The 24,048-nt window shown below is 41.5% G+C and overlaps 1 protein-coding gene across 1 annotated transcript in view; it reads left to right on the forward strand.

The window, feature by feature from the left end:
* The first annotated feature begins 1,267 nt into the window (after positions 1-1,267).
* LOC132835117 (serine/threonine-protein phosphatase 2B catalytic subunit beta isoform) overlaps positions 1,268-24,048 on the forward strand; it is a 113,591-nt gene continuing 90,810 nt past the window's right edge. Inside the window, exon 1 of the mRNA XM_060854448.1 lies at positions 1,268-1,489. Coding sequence (XP_060710431.1) covers positions 1,441-1,489 — 49 coding nt within the window. The 5' untranslated portion in view covers positions 1,268-1,440. The remainder of the gene's footprint in view (positions 1,490-24,048) is intronic.

Here is a 24,048-nt window from a genome sequence, read left to right on the forward strand (position 1 = left end):
TACATGGATGCATGCAGTTTTTGAGCAATATAAAATATAATTCTGCAAGTACAATTTCACCCCACAAACCTGTGTGTGTGTGTGTGGTAGTGGTGGGGGGGGGGGGGTTGAGAGTCTATGAGAGAGTGTGTGTGTGTGAGTGTAAAGGGGCATAAGTCTGTGAGAGTGTGCATGTGTGAGCGTATGAGAGGGTCTGCATTAGTGTATGGGTCTATAGGAGTGTGTGTGTGAGAATGTGAGAGAGAGACATAATGTTGGTGCAGTGGGGTCACCTGTAGTGTGACATGAACCTGAAGTCCCAGTTGAGGCCAGACCAATGGGTACTGATCTTCTGTGTGCTCACAGCGCCAGCGATCGTGGGGATGATTGTCTGTGTGCAGGCTGCACAGCTTTACTGAGTCTGGCTTCTTGCAGTTCAAAAATGTGCAGTTTAATTGGATTGGACATGCTAAATTTCCCCTTGCACTCAGCACCACCTCACCATTCTGCCCTTCATCCCACTCAAAACCTTGCTCCCCCTCTCTTTATCTGCAGCTACCCTACCCCCCCCAACTCCATTTCTGAAGAAGTGTTATACCTGAAACGTTGGACTTCTCTACCTCTTGATGCCACCTGGCTTGCTGTGTTCATCCAGCCTGCTTCTTGTCTAAATTGCCCATAGTGTCAGGGATATGGGGACCATGGGAAATTTCGGTTTACAGGGCTCTTAAGGAGGTTGGTCGAGGCAGGACGTTTTTTGCAGGGTCGGTGTTGATTCGTTGGGCTTCCATACAGTAAGGATTCTGTGATTCCTCGAGGAAGGGTTACTGGACCTGAAAGGTTAACTCTAATTTCTCTCCACATATTATGCCAGACCTGCTGAATTTTTCCAGCAACTTTTTTTTATCTATGATTCTCTCTCCCTTGCCATGGCTCTGGGCACCACCCTCACTGACATTTTTGCCCTGTCCTTGCCATTCTTCCTTCCCACGCTCCCATGAGCCCTACTGACACTGCCCCTTTCCCTTTGACCCCGACCTTTCCCGCTGACCCCGTACTCCCCGATGGCCGCGCCCCTTTCATCTGACCCCGCCTATTTCTAGTGACCTCAAATGTCCCCGCCCATCTCCCTGACACCTAACCTCCGCCCTTTGGTCCCGCCCATTACTCCCCCCATTGGCCACGCCCCATCAAATATATGCTTGGTCCCGCCCATTACCCCCCATTGGCCACGCCCCATCAAGTGTATGCTTGGTCCCACCCATTGAATCCTGCCCCGCCCCTTTCCCGCGCTGCACTCTGGTCCCGCCGCCATGTTCTGATGCCGGAGCCGCCGCCGTTACTAGAGGCCGAGGCTGTGGAGAAAGTGAGGCCCGGGAGCAGGAGTGAACGGCACGGCAGGAAGCCTGAAACAGAGCCTCGGCCGAGCCAGGGAGCGGCCACTCCCCTCGGAGCGGTGCCATGGCAGCTCGGGATGGGAAGCTGCCGACCGCCGATCGGGTGGTGAAGTGTGAGTAACCCGGGGTTCAGGCCGCGGCCCGGCAAAAGGGGGCTTGGGCCCCTGCACATCGTCAGGGAGAGAGGGTCAGGCTTTCGGCTTCCCCTGCTGTAGTTCCGCATTGGGACGGAGCGTCGAGTGAATGTGCTGGCCCGGGGTGAGGGAAGGGGATCATGAGGCATGGAGGTAGAGGTAGGCGGGGTATGCTTCCCATTGTCAGACAATCCCGTGCACCCCTTCTAGCTTTGAACCCGTGGGACCTGGGTGGGTTCTGCCGACCAGAGCCGAATTTGAGGAGCCTCAGTGCTACCTGCTCTAAATTCATACTCATATTCATGGGTCGCTGAGTTCATTTGACCTCAAGTCTCAAGATTCCTCACCGTGCTGCAAGATCGTTTCCTCTCCATTGCAACAGTTCTCTAATTGATAGTTAAATATTTTTGGATATTCAATCACTGAAATGCGTGGTGTTGACGAATACCTTCTCGTAGACTGCTGGCAGCCATTTGACTTGTTCGGAATACTGAAGTTTGCATTCTTTTAAATTCAGGTGTACCCAAGGGCGGGGTAGGTGTGCAGAGTTTAGAAGAGGAATACAGAAAACATTTGTGACTGAATCAGTTGAGAGGAGAGAAAAAAATGTCCACTATATATAATACTGTGCATTATTAAGGGAGTCTGTATTGTCAGATATGTTTGACATTTGGCCCTTGGTACGTTCTCAATGATCTGATGGCATCATTTGGGGACCTAGCAGTGTTCCATTGGTGCCCTGGCCATCATTTACTCTTACAAGCACCAAAGACCGCTGTTGTTAAGCTTACTTGGCTACTGGGCTCACCAGCGAGTAACTGTTTGACTGTGAAGTATGTTGACAATAATATGATGTAAACACCACTATGGTGATGCAAATTAATCATTTAAAGTTCTGCTCTGCTTAATTAGTCTTTTGATTTGATGATAACACGTCTTTGTGACCAGACTCTGTTCTCAACTGTGGATGAAACCCCAATGTGAATTACGTCCTTTCCAAACATATTCCACAGAATAATTCCAAACACAGAAATGGGGAAAGCAAATATTTTAAGTTCCATAGCTTCAGTTAGGTGTTTAATGATTGAGTGGTCAATGGTAATTACTTTTTTTTGTGAGACATTGAAGAGTGATGAAATTGCAGCAGTTATGGTTAACAAAAAGCTTCTATTGTAGGCTTTAAGAATCTGTTTATTTTTAATTCCATAATTCTGGTTTGGTAACTTTGCTTTGGTTATATAACATTTGTAGTGAATTACTCATGCTGTACATGGAAGCAGAGCTCTTGTTTATGAAACATCAAACAATTGTACTGACCCAGTGCTTGTGAGTAATAGTTTGATTTGGGATGAATCCAGATGCTTGAAATGTCATTTGTATCTGTGTTGCCATATTCTTCTTTTTGATGAACTCTTCGTTTTGCAGAAACTAGTATTCAGAGATGATGTTTTGATCTCTTTTAAAACAAGAAATTGAGTCGCAGTTTAGCATTTTAACTTAACCAGTTTCTCTTCTTAAATGAATTTTTAACTTTGCTTCCTAGCAAGTACTTTTCAGTCAAGTTTCTGTCTTTGCTAGCCTGAGACAAACTTGATTCAGGGCCCCACCCCCAGAGCTAAGCAGATCGTATTGCTGGGAAGATTTGTATGCCAAACATGTGGAATGGTTTTCCAGGGTTGGGCAGCGCTTGGGTTGTTTGGAATCAGTCTGCACAGCAAGTTGAAATTCTGCAGGCCCTTCCCATGAATGGTGCTTCCGGGTGAAAGCCAATTGTGATTGTTTTTGTCTTTGTCTGGCAAAAAAATTTATAACTGATGAGGCATTACTTTTATTCAATACATTAAGACAGTTTGAAACCTTTTTCATGTCCCCAACCTATCCTTGTGCTACTTTGGTTAAAAGACTTTTCGACATTTTGATTCTGAAAATTGTGAAAACTATAGAAATGTACTTGAGCAAGGATTTATACTTGGAGAAGAGATTAGGTGGAGAGAGAAATGAGAACTCTGAAGTTAGGTGATTGTTTTATCAGAAAAGCGGACTGAAACCGTCATTACTCAGATAGCAGCAGCATTGTATTCTGTGACCAGATGTTTTGCATTTTTCTACATAAAAGGTCTCAGTAAACAAAATGAAAAGAAATACTATGTGCTGGCTTCAGTTTTTGAATATCAAAACGTGTGTTATTATGCAAACTGCTTAAATGTCAAGTGGGCAGTTTATAATTACTGTAATTTGAGGCAGATGAGCCATTGGACATTCTGTACCTTTATCAGTTTTTCCAAATTTCACTCAAACCCACATCATAACCTAATTTTTAAAATCATGTTGTGCTCTCAAACCAGTTTATATTCATGTGACATTTGTTTGAAGAAGTCGTGAGACCTATTAAATTCCACTTGTTTGTTTCACTAAACTAATTAAAATTAAGCAGGCCACAAAAACTGCTTCAGCTAGCTGGCAAAGTTCACTGCACTAAACCACAAAGGCCAGACATTCCCAAGTCTGATTCCAGCTCTGCTGAGTTAGCTATCTTGGCTGTGGCAGCAGGTGAGGCACTACTATTAGCTTCAACATCCCTGTGCCAGGAAGGGGGAGGGGAGGAGAGGCAGGGCTCCAACTTATCATGGCTATCTGGAGACCCTGGTGGTGAGAGTGCGTCATGACAGTTTTGCAGTGATCCAGTAGCCCTGGAAGAGTATCCAAATGAGTAGGTGAACTCTCGGGGAATTCTAAATTCTTTCATTTATTGAGAAATACTTTGACTATCATATCTGATTTCTCCTTGTTCACAACAATATTGTTTATGGAATTGTGTATAAGTTATCTGCCAAGTTACCGATTTAACAACCAAGATTATAATTTCAAAATTATTCAATTTGCTGACAAGCACTTACTTACAAAATGTAATTTGTCTGCCTGTCAGCATTTGAATTTAAATTTATTCCACTGACTTGCTGATATATCTAAATTGAATTTATGAATTGGGATTTAGTCCCATAAATCTTCAGGTGAAAAAATTAAATCGCAAGCAGGACCTTTTTGGGGAGGGTGCTCCTAAGTTGATAGAATTTTTTATGGTTTATAGACAAAAGACTTGTGACATGATAAAGACATGATAGTACACACTGACTTGTTCAACTTTACCATCAAATTGTCACTTTGCCTTCTGTGAAGGCTTTACGTGGCTTTGCTTCAATACTTATCCTCCTCAGAATTGTTGCATATTGAGTTGAAAGGGGTTGGAGCAGTAACTTGGAGGGTAAAATAGAACGAGATTCATGTTTCTTCCAATTATTTGAAAAGAAACTCCAAATTGAATTATCCAGATGTTAATTTATTGTTAATGGCCTTAGTTCAGAGTGACAGATTAAGCTAGAGATAGGAAAATGATTTGTGCTGCTTTTCAAAACATAAACTAAGCTGCAATAGAATTCTGAAAGGTAAACATTACACCATGACACAAGATAATTACAGACAACAAAGCATTCTTTGTTTATACCTCTCTGAAGTGTGTAATTAATACAGCTCTGTAGGGAAGGGTTCACAGTTTGTGGGAAAAATAGAATTGTAGAACTTTCTTGGGTTGGGTGGAAACCATTGCTCAAGATGCATTGTGCTTGTAAGAAATCTGTGCTTTAGGAGATTAGCCTGCCCTCACAGTGAAGTGCTAACCTTGTATTGTCCACTTTATGTTCTCTGAATATCTTGATCCAGTAGCCGTGGAAGAGTATCCAAATGAGTAGGTGAACTCTCGGGGAATTTTAAATTCTCTCATTTATTGAGAAATACTTTGACTATCATATCTGATTTCTCCTTGTTCACAACAATGTTGTTTATGGAATTGTGTATAAGTTATCTGCCAAGTTTGTGAAGAAAGTAATTAGACATCCTACAATCTTAGACTAGCAGTACTTAAATAACAGGTCTTAAAACATTTTCAAAGCAATTTCATCGGTATAAAAATGGTTGCATGATTTTAAAATAGTTTCAAAGGTCAGTTCTATAATCATGTGGATGGTTCAAGTTACAAGTGCCCTTCATATTTCAATTTTTTACTCTTTAATCATAGGGGCATTGGTGTGCATATTCACAGATCTGAAGATAGGATGGGTAGGTATATTTATGAAGATATTTGGGGCACTTTCATTTCTTAGCTGAGACATAGAATAGATGTTTTGCTGGAGCTGTATACAATGATGGTTAGGTGACAACTAGAATAGTACTTGTAGTGCTGGCTGCCACATTATAGGAAGGATGTGATTGCACTCGTGTCCAGAGGAGATCGACCAGGATGCTGCTTGTTCCTGGAGGGTCTGAGATATTATGAGGAAAGATTGGGTAGATGGGGGTTCCTTGGAGCAGTGAAATTTGAGAACTTGATTAAAGGTGTGTTGGGGCATTGGCAAAATGGATAAGAATGCACTTTTTCCTTCAGTAGAAGGGTTAGTAGATTTAATCCAAAGAGTAGAAGGTTGAGGAGGAGGAGATTTGAGAATTTTTTTTCCTTGGAGAGGTGGTGGGAGTCTGGAGCTCAGTGCAATTTCCAGCATGACTTGATTCTGCTCGCGCCCACGCATACACACCACACTATCCTCCCTCCCTGCAGGGCAAAATGTTACCCTCCAGCATCCACTGCATGTATGTACAAACAACTGATAAGCATTGAACATCTCAAATGCATCTCACCCCGCCAAATGCATCTTCTCCTCCCATTTACTTTCAGCTCTCGGAAAGGACTCATGGCATCCATGGCACCTTCCCATGTAATCACAGTAAGCTTAACCCTTACACATTCACCACCTTCATTGAAGGCGTCCAGTGGACCTTCCAGTAGAAGTTGTGATTCACAGGTACTTTCAACCAAGTTTGCTGCATTCACTGCTTGCATTGTTATCTCCTTTACGTTGCTGAGCTCAGACTCGGTGACTGTTTTGTGGACGACCTCTGGCTTGCCTGTAGGAATGACCCCACATCTCAGTTGCTTGTCACTACAATAAACCACTGCTCTCATGCAGAAATTGCAGCAGACCCAAGTCAGAAATGTTCCAGCAAAGCACATGCAAGCTGGAATAATAGCTTTTTCCGCTTAGTACTTTACAGGCTTGAGGTCTCAACATTGACTTCAATAACTTCAGAAACTGAACACTTTGTCTACCTTCTGTTTTTCTTAAATTCTCAACCATATCCTCCTCCTAGCCCCCAAGTTAGCCATGTTTTGTTTACTTTGCACTTTGTAGCAAGGGCTAATCTCTCCCCTTACACCATGAATTTACACCCCTTTTTTTCCTCCACCTCTTTGACTTTTGCATTGGGCCTCTATACCATCTGCCCTCTTGCTGCTCCTCTGCTCCTGTCAAAAGAATAAAGACTAACCACAACTTTCAATTCTGAAGAAAAGGCATACCAAACTTCAAACACGAAGTCTGTTTCTCTCTCCACAAATGCTCCTAGACCTGATGAGTTTCTCCAGCAGTCTTTTTCAGAATTCCACCAATACTTTATTGAGCATTTCTGTTTGATAAGCTTAACTTTCTGTGCTACATATCAATCACAAGTTTAAGCCAGCTGAAAATGTCATTACAAGTTGAGGAACAAGCTGGCCTTATTTTTTTCTTGCATGACAGGAGCAGGTTGATACAGAGCGAGGGTATGTTTGGAAGAGTTGTAGTTCCATGGAGCATTGGCAAGCCTTTAAAGCTGGACCCTCACTTACCGAGTGTCAGATGATTGAAAACCTTCGTCTTTCATCCTGCTTGAAAGCTTGGTTAAATAAATCTCAAAGAAACCTGTCTGCCATCATCAAGAGGCAGGGAATTGATAGCAAACAATATTGGGGTGACTGCATTGTAAAACAGATGTTCTGTCTCTAAGAACCACCCTGTGCTTCCAATTGCCTGCCACTTCGTTACTCCACTGTGTCCCTATGCCAACATTTCTTTCTCAGGCTTGCTGCAGTAATCCCGCAAAGTTGAATGCAAGCTGGAAAAACAACATCTCATTTCCATTAGGCACCTTTATAGCTTTCAGGATTCAATATAGAATTTAACAATCTTAGAATATAAGCATCCCTTTTCTTATCTATTACCTACTTCAATACTACAGATCCTGTAATGAAATGGGTAGCTTTCAATTTGGCGAATCCATTTTGTATTTGTTCCCATTATCTCCTATCTAGCTTCTCCTTTTCCAGTTATCAACGATTCCTTTGTGTTCTGGATGTTAGTTTGTTCAATGAGCTGGAAGATTCGGTTTCACACGTTATGTCACCATACTAAGTAAGGCCATCAGTGGGTTTCTGGTGAAGCGTTAGTGTTATATCTTGCTTTCTATGTGTATTTAGGTTTCTTTGGTTTGGTGATGTCATTTCCAGTTCTTTTTCTCAGGATGGTAGATGGGGTCCAAATCGACGTGTTTGTTGATGGAGTTTTGAGCGTGTCTCTGTTTGAGAGAAGAGCAGAAGAAAATCACCTATGCAGTGTATTCAAAAAGAATCGGTACCCAATAAACAGTCCACCGATTTTCTCAGCAACAAACCCAAACAAAGAGACAATGCGCCCAGAAACCCTAGCTACGTCAAAGACATCTCTGAAATGATACCACAGTACTCCAACCTCTTGGTATCATGGTAACCAACAACACACTAAAACTGCAACTAATGAACTTGAAAGATCCTATACACACAACAAGCAATATAAACGTCACTTACAAAATATCTTGCATGGATTGTAATCAACACTACATTATTGAAACAGGCAGAAAACTAGCCACCAGGATACATTAACCAGCCACAAAAAGACATGACCCACTATCACTAGTATCCTTACATACAGACAAAGAAGGACACCATTTTGACTGGGACAACACACCCATCCTAGGACAAACCAAACAGACACGCATGAGAATTCCTAGAAGCATGGCTTTCCAACTGGAAATGACATCACTGACCCAAAGAAACCTAAACACACAAATAGAAAGTAGGACATAACACCAGTTCTTCACTGGAGGCTCACTGATGTTATTTAGTATGGTGATGAAACGTCTGAAACCAGACATTCCAGCTCAGCGAGCAAACTCGCATCATCCAAAATCTCTTCAAAACTCACTAATTCCTTTGTGTGCCTACCCTTTATTTTCTTTCTCTGGACTTCCCCTCTCATTGCCGGTTTAAATGCCACTTTCCAAGTTGATTCTAGTTCTGGAAAAAGGGCACTGGAATTAAAATGTTAACTCTTGTTTTCCATCCATAGATGTTGCCAGCCTGTTGTTTCCCCTGCAATTTCTGTTTTTGCTTTTTCAGATGGCCACCAACTGCTTTCTTTTTGTTTTATTCCAGTATGGAATGATTCCTGTTTTCGTACATTGACTAGTATCTGTCTACCTACTCTACTTTCCAAATTTGACACTTCAGGTCTTTTAACTGCAAATAATCAGTACTTTTGAGAATCTGACCCCCTTTAATTTTTGTACCTTTTGTCCTCCAGTGGAAAGCTTTAATTAACTGTATATACCACTGCTCAGAAAAGTTATGAAAATATTTTTGTCCATATTGATGGTGTGCACTTTCTTTGTGGGGTCACCCCTCCGTGTTGTATGTATCCTCAAATGTTTGCTTCTTACTCTTTTTTTTGTATGCTTCTTACTCTTTGTAGCTTTCTCTCTAACATGTTCTATTGTTGTTCAGCATATAATTCACTAATATCATTTAAGCATGTATGCATTCCTAATTGCTCCTGGAGGGATTCACTCAATTGTCCCAGGTTTAGTGGGTGGGAGGTGGGTTAAATGTGCAGTTAGACAATGATGTTGCTAGGATAAAGCATAGTGGTAGGCGTGTAATTTTTTGTATTCTGTCTACTTGAAACTGAAAAAACGCCCACTTATAGTTCTAGGTTATGCATAATGGAGATAGTGCTCCCTCCAGGCAGTTTTGAATTGTATATTATGCTTGTATATGCAATTGCTATTAGCATTGTTACTGATAGAAACATTTGGTAGTATGTGTGAAGAATATCAACCAAGAAGCCCATCCACAACGTTAATGTCGCAGCCCAGCTACTCGCTTAAGGTTAACTTTTATGTGAGGATGTTTTTTTGTGCTGAAGCTCCTGATCAGCTCCATTTCTGTTTTGTGTCCCTATTACACAGGTTTGTCATCTTGAATTTGGTAGAACTGGAAGTCTCCAAAGCCAAGCTGCCTCTAATACTCATTGGTCAATAACTTCTAAATTCCCCATCTTTGACAGAACCCTGAGAGTGGATTTTCCAAATTCAGTCCTTTTGTATTCTCAAGGGCAGCCTTTTACAGGCCAACACTGTAGATGTTATAAAATTCTATGTACGTTTCAATTCTACAGTTTTAATTTCACTGCCGTTGTAAAATATGACTCCATTTCTTTCATGGCATTTGGTTGATTGCTTTTTGTTTGTCAGTAGGAGCAGGATGGTATTCCGTAATTAAACCATGTGCTGACAACTTAAGCACCATGGCAACAGTTAGTTATTCAGCTTTGTTCTGATGTACAACCTGGCATTTCTAATGTTGATGCACATAGTTTTTGTTGTACTGGTTCTGCCTTCACCTGATGTCCCACACACACTCACTTGCCTTCAAGGGGGAGCCAATATATAGTAATTGGTAGTGGGAACTATGCCTTATTTGACCCTTCTTGGACTGTACACTAGATATCACGAAATAGATACCACATTTCTTGCCATCATGGCTGATGATTTATGGTACTAATCTGGTTAAAACAGTCATGGCCCTGAGACAGAATACTTGCTTCATGTGCTGGCAATTGTAGTTCTACATGTCTCATGGTGGGCATTCACCTGCCTTCACTGAAGGCAGAAAAGCACTTGTGAGACAAAACAACTTTAAGCCAACAAGTTGGTTTATTTTAGATGAACTACTTGAATCAAACGAATAAAAGTTTTTACAGAGACCCAGTCATGAAAGTGCAAATTCATCTGACCCCTGTGGGGACAATAGCACTTTCGGGCAAGCTAATCTTGAGCTAGCTATTCTTAATTGAATGCTAAATAGTTCTTTATTGTAGTGCGTTAACCAAACAGGGAGAAGAATCTATTAAAATAAAGCAGGGCCAGAGTGTGGTGGTTTGGCCCACCAAGCTGTCAATAAAACTTATCAACTTGGTTGAAATACTTCCCTTTTGGGTGCAGGAGAAGTAAGCATCCGAATGACTAAGGTCAGCTTCTGCCAGATGCTTTGAATGACCCAATGTATCACTATTAGATGCTGTAAGGGCATTACTGCCACAATGATGTATTGTTTACAAATTAACATTTCCAGATAGTTGTCAGCCATTTGGCTTCAAGACTGCTTTATTTAGGCAAAGTGTTATTGTATGAGAAAAAGTACTGTAAACTTAAAAGAAGCAAAATCTTTGGGGAAAACGCCATAAGCATTGCTCAGAAGTTCCCTCTGAAGCGATAAGCATTCAAGGTTTGTGCGAAGATTTGTAGCTCGGGTGCTTGTTGTAGTGGTTCTGTTCGCCGAGCTGGAAGTTTTTGTTGCAAACGTTTCGTCCCCTGGCTAGGAGACATCATCAGTGCTGTGGAGCCTCCTGCGAAGCATTAGATGCTATAAGCTAATGCTATAAGCATTAGTTGCTGCTTAATAATACACAGATCTCTGTGCGTTCAATAACATACAAAGTCGCAGATACAGTCACATAGATTAGCTCTAGAAAAGGTAAGAGAGATAAGCAGGTTGTGCAGGAATCTTCTGTGGCTCTCCCTATTTCAAGCAAGTATGCTGTTTTGGAAAATGTAGGAGGTGATGGATTCTCGGGGGAATGTAGCACGAACACCAGGTTTCTGGTATTGAGACTGGCTCTAATGCAATGAGGGGTACATCGGCTTCCAAGAGATCGATGGTGTTCAGGGACTCTCTACTCCAAGGCACAGACAGATGTTTCTGTGGCCAGCAGCGAAAAATCAGAATGGTGTGTTGCTTTCCTGGTGCCAGGATCAAGGATGTCTCGGAGAGGGTGCAGAATGTTCTCACGGGGGAGAGGGGCCAGCAGGAGGGCCAATCTGTACACATTGGAACCAGTGACATAGGAAGGGAAAAGATTGAGGTTCTGAAGGGAGAACATAGAGGGTTAGGCAGGAATTTACAAAGGAGGTCCTTGAGATAGTAATATCTGGATTACTCCTGGTACTATGAGCTAGTGAGGGGAGGAATAGGAGAATAGAGCCAATGAATGCATGGCTGAGGAGCTGATGTATGGAGAGGGATTCACATTTTTGGATCATTGGAATCTCTTCTGACGTAGAAGTGACCTATACAAGAAGGACAGATTACACCTGAATTGGAAGGGGACTAACGTAATGGCAGGGAGATTTGCTAGTGCTGCTTGCTGCTCGGGACGATTTAAACTGGTAAGGAGAGGGGGTGGGACCCAGGGGGACAGTGAGGAAAGAGATCAATCTGATATTGGTACAGTTGAGAACAGAAGCGAGTCAAACAGTCCGGGCAGGCAGGGACAAAGCAGAGAACGAGGTAAGACTGATAAGGTAAGCTGCTTTTCCAGAGGAACTCCGATTATCTGAATATCAATTATCCGAATATAGGATTATCCGAAGGAGATCTTGAGGTCCCGATAGAATCATTGCACTGATACAACCCTGGTCGTGTCTTTTATTTGCAGGTACAATGATTAAAAACTGACTCTGCTCCCTGAAACGCGCTGCCTCGTCTTCAGAACAGGGAGCAGACTTCGCAGTCCCAGAAGAAATCAATTAACCGAATAATAAACTACCTGAACGAAATACTGCCCACCCATCTCATTCAGATAATCGAGGCTCTTCTGTATTTCAATGCAAGAGGCCCTAACTCGGGGCATAGTTAGGAACATGGGACTGGGATATCTTAGCAATTACAGGATGGCTCAAGGATGGATAGGACTGGCAGCTTAATGTTCCAGGATGTAAATGTGACAGAAAGGGCAGAAATGGAGGCAAGAGAGTTGGGGGAGTGGCATTTTGATGAGGGATAGCTTTGCAACTGTACTGAGAGGATATTTCCAGAAATACATCCAGGGAAGTTATTTGGGAGTAACTGAGAAATAAGAAAGGGGTGATCACTTTACTGGGATTGTATTATAGACCCCCTAATAGTCAGTGGGAAATTTTAAAATGCATTTGTCTGGTGGTTTTAGTTATATGTAAGAATAATAGGTGGATATGGGAGGGGATGTTAACTTTCCAAACATTGACTGGGACTGCCATAGTGTTAAGGGTTTAGATGGAGAGGAATTTTAAGTGTGTACAAGAAACTTTTGAGTCGGTACATGGATGTACCTACTAGAGAAGGTACAGAACTTGACCTAATCTTAGAAAATAAGGCAGAACAGGTGACAGAGGTGTCAGTGGGGGAGCACTTTGGGGCCAGCAACTGAGGTTCCGTAGGCATCTAAAAGGCTCTTCTTTATAGAATGTAATTACACAAGGAACCACTTTCATCAATTTCATACTCTAAAGCAGTTGATACTTATTTCCTTTCCATATTTTCTAGATTTTTTTTTCCAAATTCTATTCCGATTTGCCTTCCACTATTCCTATTCAGTACGAAGTCCTTTAACCAACTTCATATCCATGTTCCAAACTAACATTATCTGCCTTCATTTTATCAATAGGTTTTCTCTTTGGCATGTTACCAAGCTCTTGTTGAAAATCCAGACACTTTATTTATTATATTTTGAGGAAAATGCCCAGTAATAAGGTAACTTGCCTAAATATGTGCTGGCTATTGATTAGGATACATCTTCATACATAAGTATTAATTTTATGTTTATATTCTAGTCTCTGGAAACTGACCCTTTACTGGTGTTGAGCTGTATAGTTCATAGTTTCTCATCTTGTCCCTTTGCCTTTCCATTAAAAGATTACTTTTACAGGTTTCTAATCCTTTGGTATAACTTCCACACAGCCTTGCTTATTGAGTAGGCAGAAGTGGGTACTTCAGATGCTGGAGATTAGACTCAGGTTCAAGTGGTGCTGGAAAAGCACACCAGGTAAAGCAGCATCCGAGTAGCAGGAAAAAAATAATGTTTCGGGCAAAAGCCATTCATCAGGAGGGCTGATGAAGGGCTTTTCTCAAAAGCATTGATTTTATTTTTGCTCCTCGGATGCTGCCTGACCCGCTGTGCTTTTCTAATCTTGACTCTTGCTCATTGGGTGTCAACTGTTCGAGAATTTGCTTTTATTCCTGCTTTCCTCTGTATTCTGCTAGATGCTACCAAAAACTTTGTGATCTAACCTGTGGGCAAATTAGCTCATTGCTTCACTTCTTCCTTTTACATCCTTTGTATTCCCACATAAATATCTAAAATTGGGATCCCTTATGAACGATGAGCTGGATAATGTGGAACTTCCAAAGGACATTGATACGTTGGTAGAACAGGCAAAGTAGTAGTAAGTGAAATTCAATGCAGAGGAATGTGAAGTGACACATTTTGGGAGAAAGAAAAGTGACAATATAGAACAAGAGATATGATTCTAAAGGGTTTGCATGAGCAGAGAGACCAGGGATACATTTGTGACAGTCAACGTGGATGATAGCACAAGTTGAGATCACAGTCAACACATACAATGCCCTGGGCTTTATTAGTAAGCACAGAGTACAAGAACAAGGATTTTACTTTAAACTTGAATGAAACACTGGTTTGGCTGGAGAACTGGAGAAGTTGCTCAATTCTACATGTCATGCTTTAGGTAGGATTTGAAGAACAAATTCATAAGGTTTCCAAGGATAGATTTGAGAAATTGAGACTCTTTTCCTTAAAGAGTTGAGATTTTTTTAGAGCAGAATAATTGGGAAAAGTGTTCTCGTTGGAAAGATCAAGAGCCAAAGGATACAAATTTAGGGCAGTTGATAAAAGAAGTAATTGCAGTTTTTATAGACTTGAAAATGGTTGGTAACATGCCACATAATAGATTTGCCAACAAAGTTAAAACCAATGGATTAAAGGGAAAGTAGTAGTATAGATGTGAAGTTGGCTGAATGACAGGCAATAGTGTTTTCTTTTTGGAGCTTCTGAAAACGTATAGTGGAGTCTCCAGGAATTGATATTAATACTGTTGCTTTTGTTGATGTACATTAATGATTTGGGTCTGCGTGACACAATTTAAATACTTGCAGATCATAGAATGGAACCATTAGGCCTGCCCTGTCTGCACCAACATCTGAGAAATTCAGCTCATGCCCTCCTCCCTGTATCCTTGCACATTTTTACTTTTTTAGATAATGATCCCCAGTTCTTCAGATGTGTCAAGTAAATCTGCCTTCATCACACTCCTGTATGTTAACCATGCTGTGCATGAAAACGTTTCTCCACTATTTTTGACAGTTACCTTTCAAATCTGTAATGTCTTGTTTTTGATCCTTCTACTTAAATGAGCAGATTTTCCTTTTCTCCTCTCTGCAGCTTACTCATGCTTTTGAATAAGACTATCAAATCTCCTCTCATCTGCTTCTTCAAGGAACAGATTCCCAACTCTCTGAACTGAAGTTCCTCATCCCTGTAATGTTTCCTTTTCTACACTGTTCGCCTTGGCATATTCCCGTAAAGTGTGCTACCAGAGTAGTTGGCCAGTTGAGAGTGAGCCACTGTCCTCTACAAGCTTCAGGCCCTCTGCTCCTGTACCTCCATCTACCATTCTACTAACTTACCTATGTCCTCTTTTGTAGTTTACAATGTATCCATGCTTTGTACCATCTACAAATTTTGGAACTGTGTGCTGTGTGCTAAGGTCAAGGCCATTAATATATACATTAGGGCAAGCAGGCGTCCCCTGGGCATCTCCTCAACAAACCTTCCTCAAGTCCAAAAAATTCATTAGCCACTACAGCTTCCTGATACTCAACTATATTATTTCCATGTTGCTTCTGTTTATATTCTGCACTACAGTAAGTCCCTGCTTAACATTTCCAGATATTACAATTTGTTGTGAGCTGTATGGCTTTCATTGATAGATTTCAAGAAAGAAGTGGCTGGCAGATACTGATGAGACTTAGCAATATATGACAATGTATTTTTGTAGGAAGAATGGTGGGATAATATAAAATATACTATAATTCAATACAGTGCAGAAACAGAGACCTGGATATTTACTGTGAAAACACAAGGGGCCTACCCACAAATGAGTTTTAGATTAGGTTAGATTCCCCACAGTATGGAAACAGCCCTTCGGTCCAACAAGTCCACACCGACCCTCCGAAGAGTAACCCACCCAGAACCGTTCCCCTACCCAATATTTACCCTTGACTAATGTACCTCGCACTACGGACAATTTAGCATGGCCAATTCACCTGACGTGCATGTCTTTGGGTTGTGGGCGGCAACCCAAGCAGACACTGGGAATATCTACACAGACAGTCACCTGATGCTGGAATTGAACCTGGGTCCCTGGCGCTGTGAGGCAGCAGTGCCAGGCACTGAGCCACCATGCTGCTTTGTATGTGGAGCTTTGAGGTAGTGGCAAGGAGTTTGTCTACACATGCTGTCTGTGAAAGAAAATGAAAATGCAGTGACCAGAAACATGTAAAAGTGTCTGTTTTCAATTACTTCACTATAATGGACTGATCTTGTGCAATAAGCCCTCTGAGCTGCATCTCCACCTGTTGATTTCTACTCCTCCCTGCCACTCCATCTTCAGCATATATACAAAGCTTTTTCTGAACTAAATCAGTTTTGAAGAGTCACTGCATCCAAAACATTAACTGTTTTCTTTTGACAGATGCTGCCAGACCTGCTGAGTTTTTCCAGCGATTTGTTTTTTTATTTGGAGATATTACAATGCTATTTTCCAATCATTTACATTCCAGTTTTCCCAGAACTATGACGCTGTGACAACCTTTCCAGTCTCCATTCTCTACATTAAGGATTAAAGCATAGTCAAATAGGCTGCATAAATTGTTGCTAATCATCAGCTATTATGACTCATTTTCAATTTGACTGACATCACCTGTATGATCTCTGTTTCAACTTCAATCTGAGCATTTAATCTGAAAATAGAGGAAAGGTTTGTTTGGTATAGATCAAGCATGGAGCAGTGAGGATGAAAAACTTGTGATAAGCCTTGGAGAATCAGTCTTGCATGAATGAGAAGTGCTAGGGGAGATTTAAATGGGATCACTTAATGTTGTACCAGTAATCTAGATTAGTTTAAATTCCTTAGTGTAGAAACAGACCCTTCGGCCCAACAAGTCCACAGCGACCCTCCGAAGACTAACCCACCCCCCTCAGACCTAATACCTATGGACAATTTAGCATGGCCAATTCACCTGACCTGCACATCTTTGGAATGTGGGAGGAAACCGGAGTACCCGGAGGAAACCCACACAGACACCGAGAATGTGCAAACTCCACACGGGCATTTGTCCAAGGCTGGAATCGAATCTGGGGCCTAGTGCTGTGAGGTAGCAGTGCTAACCAATGAGCCACTGTGCCGCTCAACTTGTAATTGAGCAAATATAAAAATGTTCATACATTTGGATCATCTTGCTTCTGTGTCTTTTTACCGTAGGTTGGTTTCACTGCTTGGGATAGAGTTTTATTGTTCACTCTTATTTGAGTTGTAAAACACTAGAACTGTGGCTTTCACACATTTCTGTATGGGCGAAGGCTTGTTGCTGCACACCATCTGTCATCCTGCTGTCCTGAAAGTGAAGACTAATATGACACAACTTTCAATTGGTTTGGAGGAATAAGTAGTAGTGTAGTGGTAATCAACAAAATGCTAAAGGTACTTGTAGAGTGGATTTTAGACTCTGGCCAATAAGGATTGGTGCTGGGTCCACTTTTGTCATTATATAAATGATTTAAGTGAAAATATAGAAGACATTGTTGGTAGGTTTGAGGATGACATCAAAATTGATATAGTGGACATTAAATGTCATCTAAGATTACAAAGAAGTCTTGATCAATGGCTAAAGAATGGCAGATGGAGCTTAATTTGGATAAATACGAGATATTGTTTGTTTTTACCAAAATGCAAGGGCAACACGACTACAGTTAAAAGTGGGTCCTTTGATAGTGTTGTAGAACAGAGATCTAGAGGTTCAAGTACATAACTCTTTGAAGTTTGCGTCACGCCTAGGGTGTTTAAGGAACTTGTCTTCATTACTCACTCCTTTTGAGTATAGGAGCTGGGGCGTTATGATGAGGTTGTGCAAGATATTGGTGAGGCCTCTTCTGCAGTACTGTATCCAGTTCTGGTCACCCTATTATAGGAAGGATATTAAGCTGGGAAGGGTTCAGAAGAGATTTACCTGCACGTTACTGGATTTGTAGCATTTAGGTTATAAGAAGAGACTGGATTGGCTTGGACTTTTTACTTCCTTAGAAGGTGGGAGGTTGAGAGATGAACTTAGAGGTTTATAAAATCGTGAGGTGTATAAATAGAGTTGATGGTAGTTATCTTAAAAACATAAGATCTAGGAGCAAGAGTAGCCATCTGGCCCTTTGAGTCTGCTCTGCCATTCAATTAGATCATGGCTGACCTTTTCATGGCTTCAGCTCTGCTTGCCTGCCCTCTCACCGTACCCTTAATTCTTTTATTGTTCAAAAAAATCTGTCTTGGCTTTAAAAACATTTACTGAAGTAGCATCAAATACTTCCATAGATACACCCTCTGGGTGAAGAAATTCCTTTTCAATTCAGTCCTAAATCTGCACTCCTAATTTTGAGGCCATGCCCTCTTGTCTTAGTTTCACTTGCCAGTGGAAACATCCTCTCTATATCTAGCTTATCTATTCCTTTTATAATTTTATGTTTCTATAAGATTCCCCTTCATTCTTTTAAATTCCAGTGAATGTAATCCCAGTCTACTCACCCTTCGTAAGTCAAAACCCCTCAACTCTGGAAATAATCTCCTCTGTACCCCCTCTAGTGTCAGTACTCCTTTCTCAAGTAAGGAGACCAAAACTGCATGCAGTATCCTCAGTGTGGCCTTGCCAGCACCCTATACAGCTGCAATATAACCTCCCTGCTTTTAAACTTGATCCCTTTAACAATGAACAGACAAAATTCTGTTTGCCTTTGTAATTATTGTTGCACGGGCAGACCAACCTTCTGTGATACATGTGCAAGGACACCCAGGCCCTGCTGCACAGCTGCATGCTGCAATTTTTTTTTGCCATTCAAGTAATAGTCCTTTTTACTGTTATTCCTATCAAAATGGATGCCTTCACATTTAGTAACATTGCACTCCATCTGCCAGACTCTCATCTGCCCATTACTTAAAGTACCTATGTTCAACTGCAAAGTTTCACAGTCCTTTGCACACTTTGCTCTGCTGCTCATCTTCGTTTCGTCTGCAAACTTTGACACACTGCACGTGGTCCCCGACTCCAAATCATCTATGTAAATTGAGTAACACGCAACACTGATCCCTGAGGCACACCAGCAGTTATTGACAGCCAACCACAATAGCACTCATTTATCCCCACTCTTTGCTTCCTGTTAGCCAACCAGTCCTCTGTCCTCTGTCCATGCTAATACTCTACCTGTAACACCATGCATATTTATCTTATGCAGCAGCTGCTTGTATAGCACCTTGTTGAAGGCCTTTGGAAATCTATGTACTATCTATCACATCTACTGAGTCCCCTTTGTCCACCATGTTCATAATATCTTTATTGAATCCAAAAGATTAGTCCTTCGTGTCCTTCATGAACCCATGCTGTGTCTGCCCAACTGGATAATTTCTATCTAGATGCATGACATTATAGGTGAAGTATTAACACAGATAGAGGATTGGTTGACTAAGCAAAGTTGGGGGATTTCAAGATCAGGGAGTACATTAAGGTGAGAGGAGAGAGAATAAAAGACATGAAAGGCAAGTTTTTTAAGAGGGTGGTTTGTGTGTCGAATGAACTGCCAGAGGATGTACTGGATGAGGGTACAATTACAATATTTTAAAAGATATTTGGACAGGTGCATGAATAGGAAAGAATTGGAGGGATATTGGTCAGGCACAGGCAGGTGAGACTGATTTAGTTTGGGATTTTGGTCGGCATGGACTGGTTGGACCGAAGGGTCTATTTATGTTCTGTATGACTCTTAAGATGACTGGCAGATGTCTTTTCCATTAGGCTGGGAAATATTAAGATAAGGTGGCATAATTTTAAGGTGAGAGGAGAAAAAATTGCCCCTCATAACCTTCTTTTCGAATGGTTTATGTGTGGAATGAACCTCCACAGGAAGTGGTGTATGTGGGTTACGGTTAGGACATTTCTAAAAAAACAATTAGAAGTTCAAGAATAAGAAATATTTGGTGGGATGTAGGCCACGCACAAGCAGGTGGGGCTAGTTTAATTTGGGATTATGGTTGGCATGGACCAGTTGGACCTAAGGATCTGTTTCTATGCTGTATGACAGTAGGATGCTCCTACTGCAGCTCCTCTGCTCCACCTGTTCTTTGTTTTGTTTCTTTTTTTCCTTCTTTAGTAGTCCTGGAGCAGCACGAGGGGAAACCCGGGTCCCAGATCAACGCAACTTGCCTTGTGTCAGTGTGGCAGGGACTGGAGGCTTGGAGTGGAGCAGGGCAGTTGTTGGACTGGAGCCTGGCACGGGTGATCAGACCACGTGCTGAGTTGCTGCTATTTGACTGTAACATCAATCCTTTGACTGTGTTCTAACGACCTGATTTCTAATTTTTTTTAGACACTAATGTTACTACTTTTTCTTATTCCTATTTTGTATCTAAGATTTGTACCTTGGTACTAGAACCTAAGATGGTGTCATTAAAATCAGCCATTGTAAAAGCTTTTCACTGTGTGCCTGTACTACAGTACATGTGACAACAAAGGATATTCTATTCTATGATCCCAGGGTACAGGAGCCCCTAGTCAGAAGGTGAAATACTTATATAGCTCTAATTCAGTTTGCTGTCACAATTCAATATTGCAAAGGGAAAATGAAGATGTTTCATTTCAAGCAGACGTCTAGTTATTATTTCACATCTTTGTACTTTGCTGTCTTTATAATTACGTAGTGTACAGTTTCCACAAAAGATAGTGGAGATGTTTAGGCTTTGAAAAGTAATCGCTGGTGGATACATCAACACAAATATCAAATGTCATGTCCTGGCTATTTGTAATTTTAGAGTAATTATTTATGTCAGCAACATGTGTAAAGCTAATGAAATTAATTTTGATCTTGATCCTTCTCTATTATTTGGGATCAGTTAGGACAGGCTGCAGCATGAAATTCAACTTGCTGATCTGTGACCGAGATGAATGCTGTGGTCAATAAAAGCGAGAGTAATTCTTTCACTGGATGTGGGTGTCTTTGGAGAAAAGTATGGCCAGCTTAGGCGTTTATTTTTGCAGAAGTCTTTGGCCATAAGATATGGAAACAGAATTAAACCATTTGGCCCATTGAATCTGTATCATCATTCAATCATAGATGGTCTGTTTCTCAACTCCATTCTCTTCCCTTCATTCAATAACTCTTGGTCCCCTTACAAATCAAGAATGTATCTGTCTCTGTCTTAGCTGTAATCAATGGTTTGACCTACACAGCCTGAAGCAGAGATAATCCACCATTTCAGGTGTCGCCTGCCTATGGAGCATAAGACCTCAGCAATTTTAATGCAGTGCTGTAATGTGAATAGGGACTGAAAGTTATGAGTGAGAGGAACTTTTTTTGCTTTGGTTAGTAGAGGCTCCTGTGTTTACAGTTTAAATTGGGTTTGACTTTGTATGAGGTTGCAGCACAAAAAAAGGCCACTCAGACCAACTCGTTTATTTTGCACATGTACCTTCTCACATATCTGTTTATTTCATCTTAGCATATTTTTCCCTATTTCTCCATGCTTATTTAGTTTAGCCTTTTATGCCTCAATGTGTTTGTGCTCCACTCCTTGTGATAGAATGTTTTATGTTTGGTTTATTTTGTTCCTGAGCCCCTATTGGATTTACACACAACTTTGAGTTTATTGACTGAAGGACAATAAAAAGTTAACTTTTTTCAGAAGATGTAGCACTGTATAATGTAAAAATCCTTTTAATAGATATTGGCAGTCTCTGCCTTGCGTTTGGAAAGGATCTGTATGACGAATAGCAAGATGACAGCATTGCTGTAGTAGCAATTCACACATGGCACTGAAATCCTTTAGAGCAAGTTGGCACCAAATCTATTCAACTTAGACAAGTCAGAGCTTGACAGTGTGCAGCAATGCATTTCCACTGTTATTTTGTGATTTAGACAGGTGTAATGTTTAGCAGAGTCTTTAGACAAAGTGAGCTTGAGAACTGGTTGACCAAAAGTTAATTTGTGACCTTTTTCAGAATTGATTAAGCATTGCTGCTTAAACTTGCCATTCTATAGATGCCTCTGGTAACTAAGTTCTGATTCTATTTTACTTTTCTTGCACCTAATAATTGTTGAAGGTGGATTGGCCATTCATGTTGGGAAGTAGCAGACAGAGCACTGGGTGTTGCCATTTGCCTGACAGTTAATGTCCTTGAGTAGAACTTGAGCAGTCTCAATCCATTTGCTTCTGTGCAGCATAAAGCTGAAGTCTAAACAGTTTTATGTTCCCAGTTAACATTACAAATGAAAGAGTGCTGTAATAGTACAGCAGCTGCTTGACCATATACAGTAGTTGGGTTGAGGTACGTTAATGGTAAAGAGGAGGTGGTTTTACTCTACTGCACTTACTATGAGTCTGCCTAAACTGGGAAGCACTGCATTAATTGACACAAAGGTCTTGCAAAGTAATAAGTTCCAGGATTGAAAAAATCATGTCACCAATCAAATTGTTCAAATTAAATTCTGCCATCAAATAGAATAGGTTTGGAAGTGATCAAACAAATTAAGACTGAGTACGTATGAGACATATTGGGCATTAACAACTGCAGAATTGTATTCCAGCACTTGTCCTGTCCTGGTCTTTCCTCCACTACCACTAGTCAGGAGACCAACCCTGATTCAATGAAGAGCACAGTAAGCTATGCCAGGAAAACCACCAAAGATGAGGTGTCTTCATGTTGAAGCTACAATCCAAGACTAAGGCATATGAAGTGCTTTAGCAGCAAGTGTTGGACAGAGCTGAGTGTTTCCACAAGCGCTGGACCACTGGATCCTGCCCCAACCAGTCATGAACAGTGGTAGATATATAAGCAACTCCATGGAGGAGATGGCTCTGTGAATATTCTGGTCCTCAAGGTGGGCCCCACCACGTTTCACAAGGTGGGCTGATGCATTCATTGTAATATTCAGTGAGAAGTGTTGAGTGGATAATTGACCTCTGAAGAACTCGAGCATCATAAATGTCAGTCTTCAGTCAGTATGATTCACTCAATATGATATCAAAGGTGTCAGATGCTGCAAATGCTATAGACCCTGGCAATAATACAGAAATAATACTTAAGACTTGTGCTGAGGAATTTCCCATTCCCCTGACCAGCTGTACCAAGAAAGCTGCAACACTGGCATTTACCAGGCAATGTGAAAAATTGTCCCAGGTGTCCCCTGTCCACAAATGTCAGGACAAATGCAGCCAAACCACTTACCACATCATTACTCCATTCATGATTACCAATCAAGTCATGGAAAGGGTCAACAACAACGGGCGGCACGGTGGCACAGTGGTTAGCACTGCTGCCTCACACAGCGCCTGAGACCCGGGTTCAATTCCCGACTCAGGCGACTGACTGTGTGGAGTTTGCACATTCCCTCCGTGTCTGCGTGGATTTCCTCCGGGTGCTCCGGTTTCCTCCCACAGTCCAGAGATGTGCAGGTTAGGTGAATTGGCCATGATAAATTGCCCGTAGTGTTATGTAAAGGGGTAAATGTAGGGGAATGGGTGGGTTGCGCTTCGGCGGGTCGATGTAGACGTGTTGGGCCGAAGGGCCTGTTTCCACACTGTAAGTAATCTAATCTAACAAGTCTATCAAGCAGCCCTTGGCTAGTAACAACAAACTGAGTAGGTCTCTGTTTGTGTTCCTCCAGGACTACTTAGTGCTCAGTTCAGAAATGGATAAAAAGAACTTGAGGGGTAAGCTTGCCGGCTGTTGACACCAAGATTACATTTGACAATCGTGGTACCAAAGAGCCTTTGCAAAGTTGGAATCATTTGGAAACATTCTGGCTGGCGCTAGATCGAGCACAAAGGAAGGTGATGTTTGGAGGTTAATCATGTCAGCTCCAGAACATCTCTGCAGGAGTTCCTCTGGGTATTATCTGAATCCTAGCCATCTTCATCTGCTTCACCTTTGCTTCATATTAAGATCAGAAGTGAAGGTGTTTGGTGTGTTATGTTCAGCACTATTTTCACCTCCTCTTCGCTAAGGCAGTCTTTGTCCAAATACAGCAATACTTTACCATATCTAGCTTGGCCTGACAAATGGTTAATAATCATTGTCTGACATCAATGAAGTGCAAATGTTATGTCCAACAGGAAATGAAAATAATTGAGGGTAGAGCGGTGCACCTGATCCAAATGGACTTCACTAAGCTGTTCGACAAGATACCTCATGGTCGACTGGTTAGCAATGTTAG

This window comes from Hemiscyllium ocellatum, chromosome 43 (assembly GCF_020745735.1).
Source record: "Hemiscyllium ocellatum isolate sHemOce1 chromosome 43, sHemOce1.pat.X.cur, whole genome shotgun sequence".
Taxonomy (NCBI): domain Eukaryota; kingdom Metazoa; phylum Chordata; class Chondrichthyes; order Orectolobiformes; family Hemiscylliidae; genus Hemiscyllium; species Hemiscyllium ocellatum.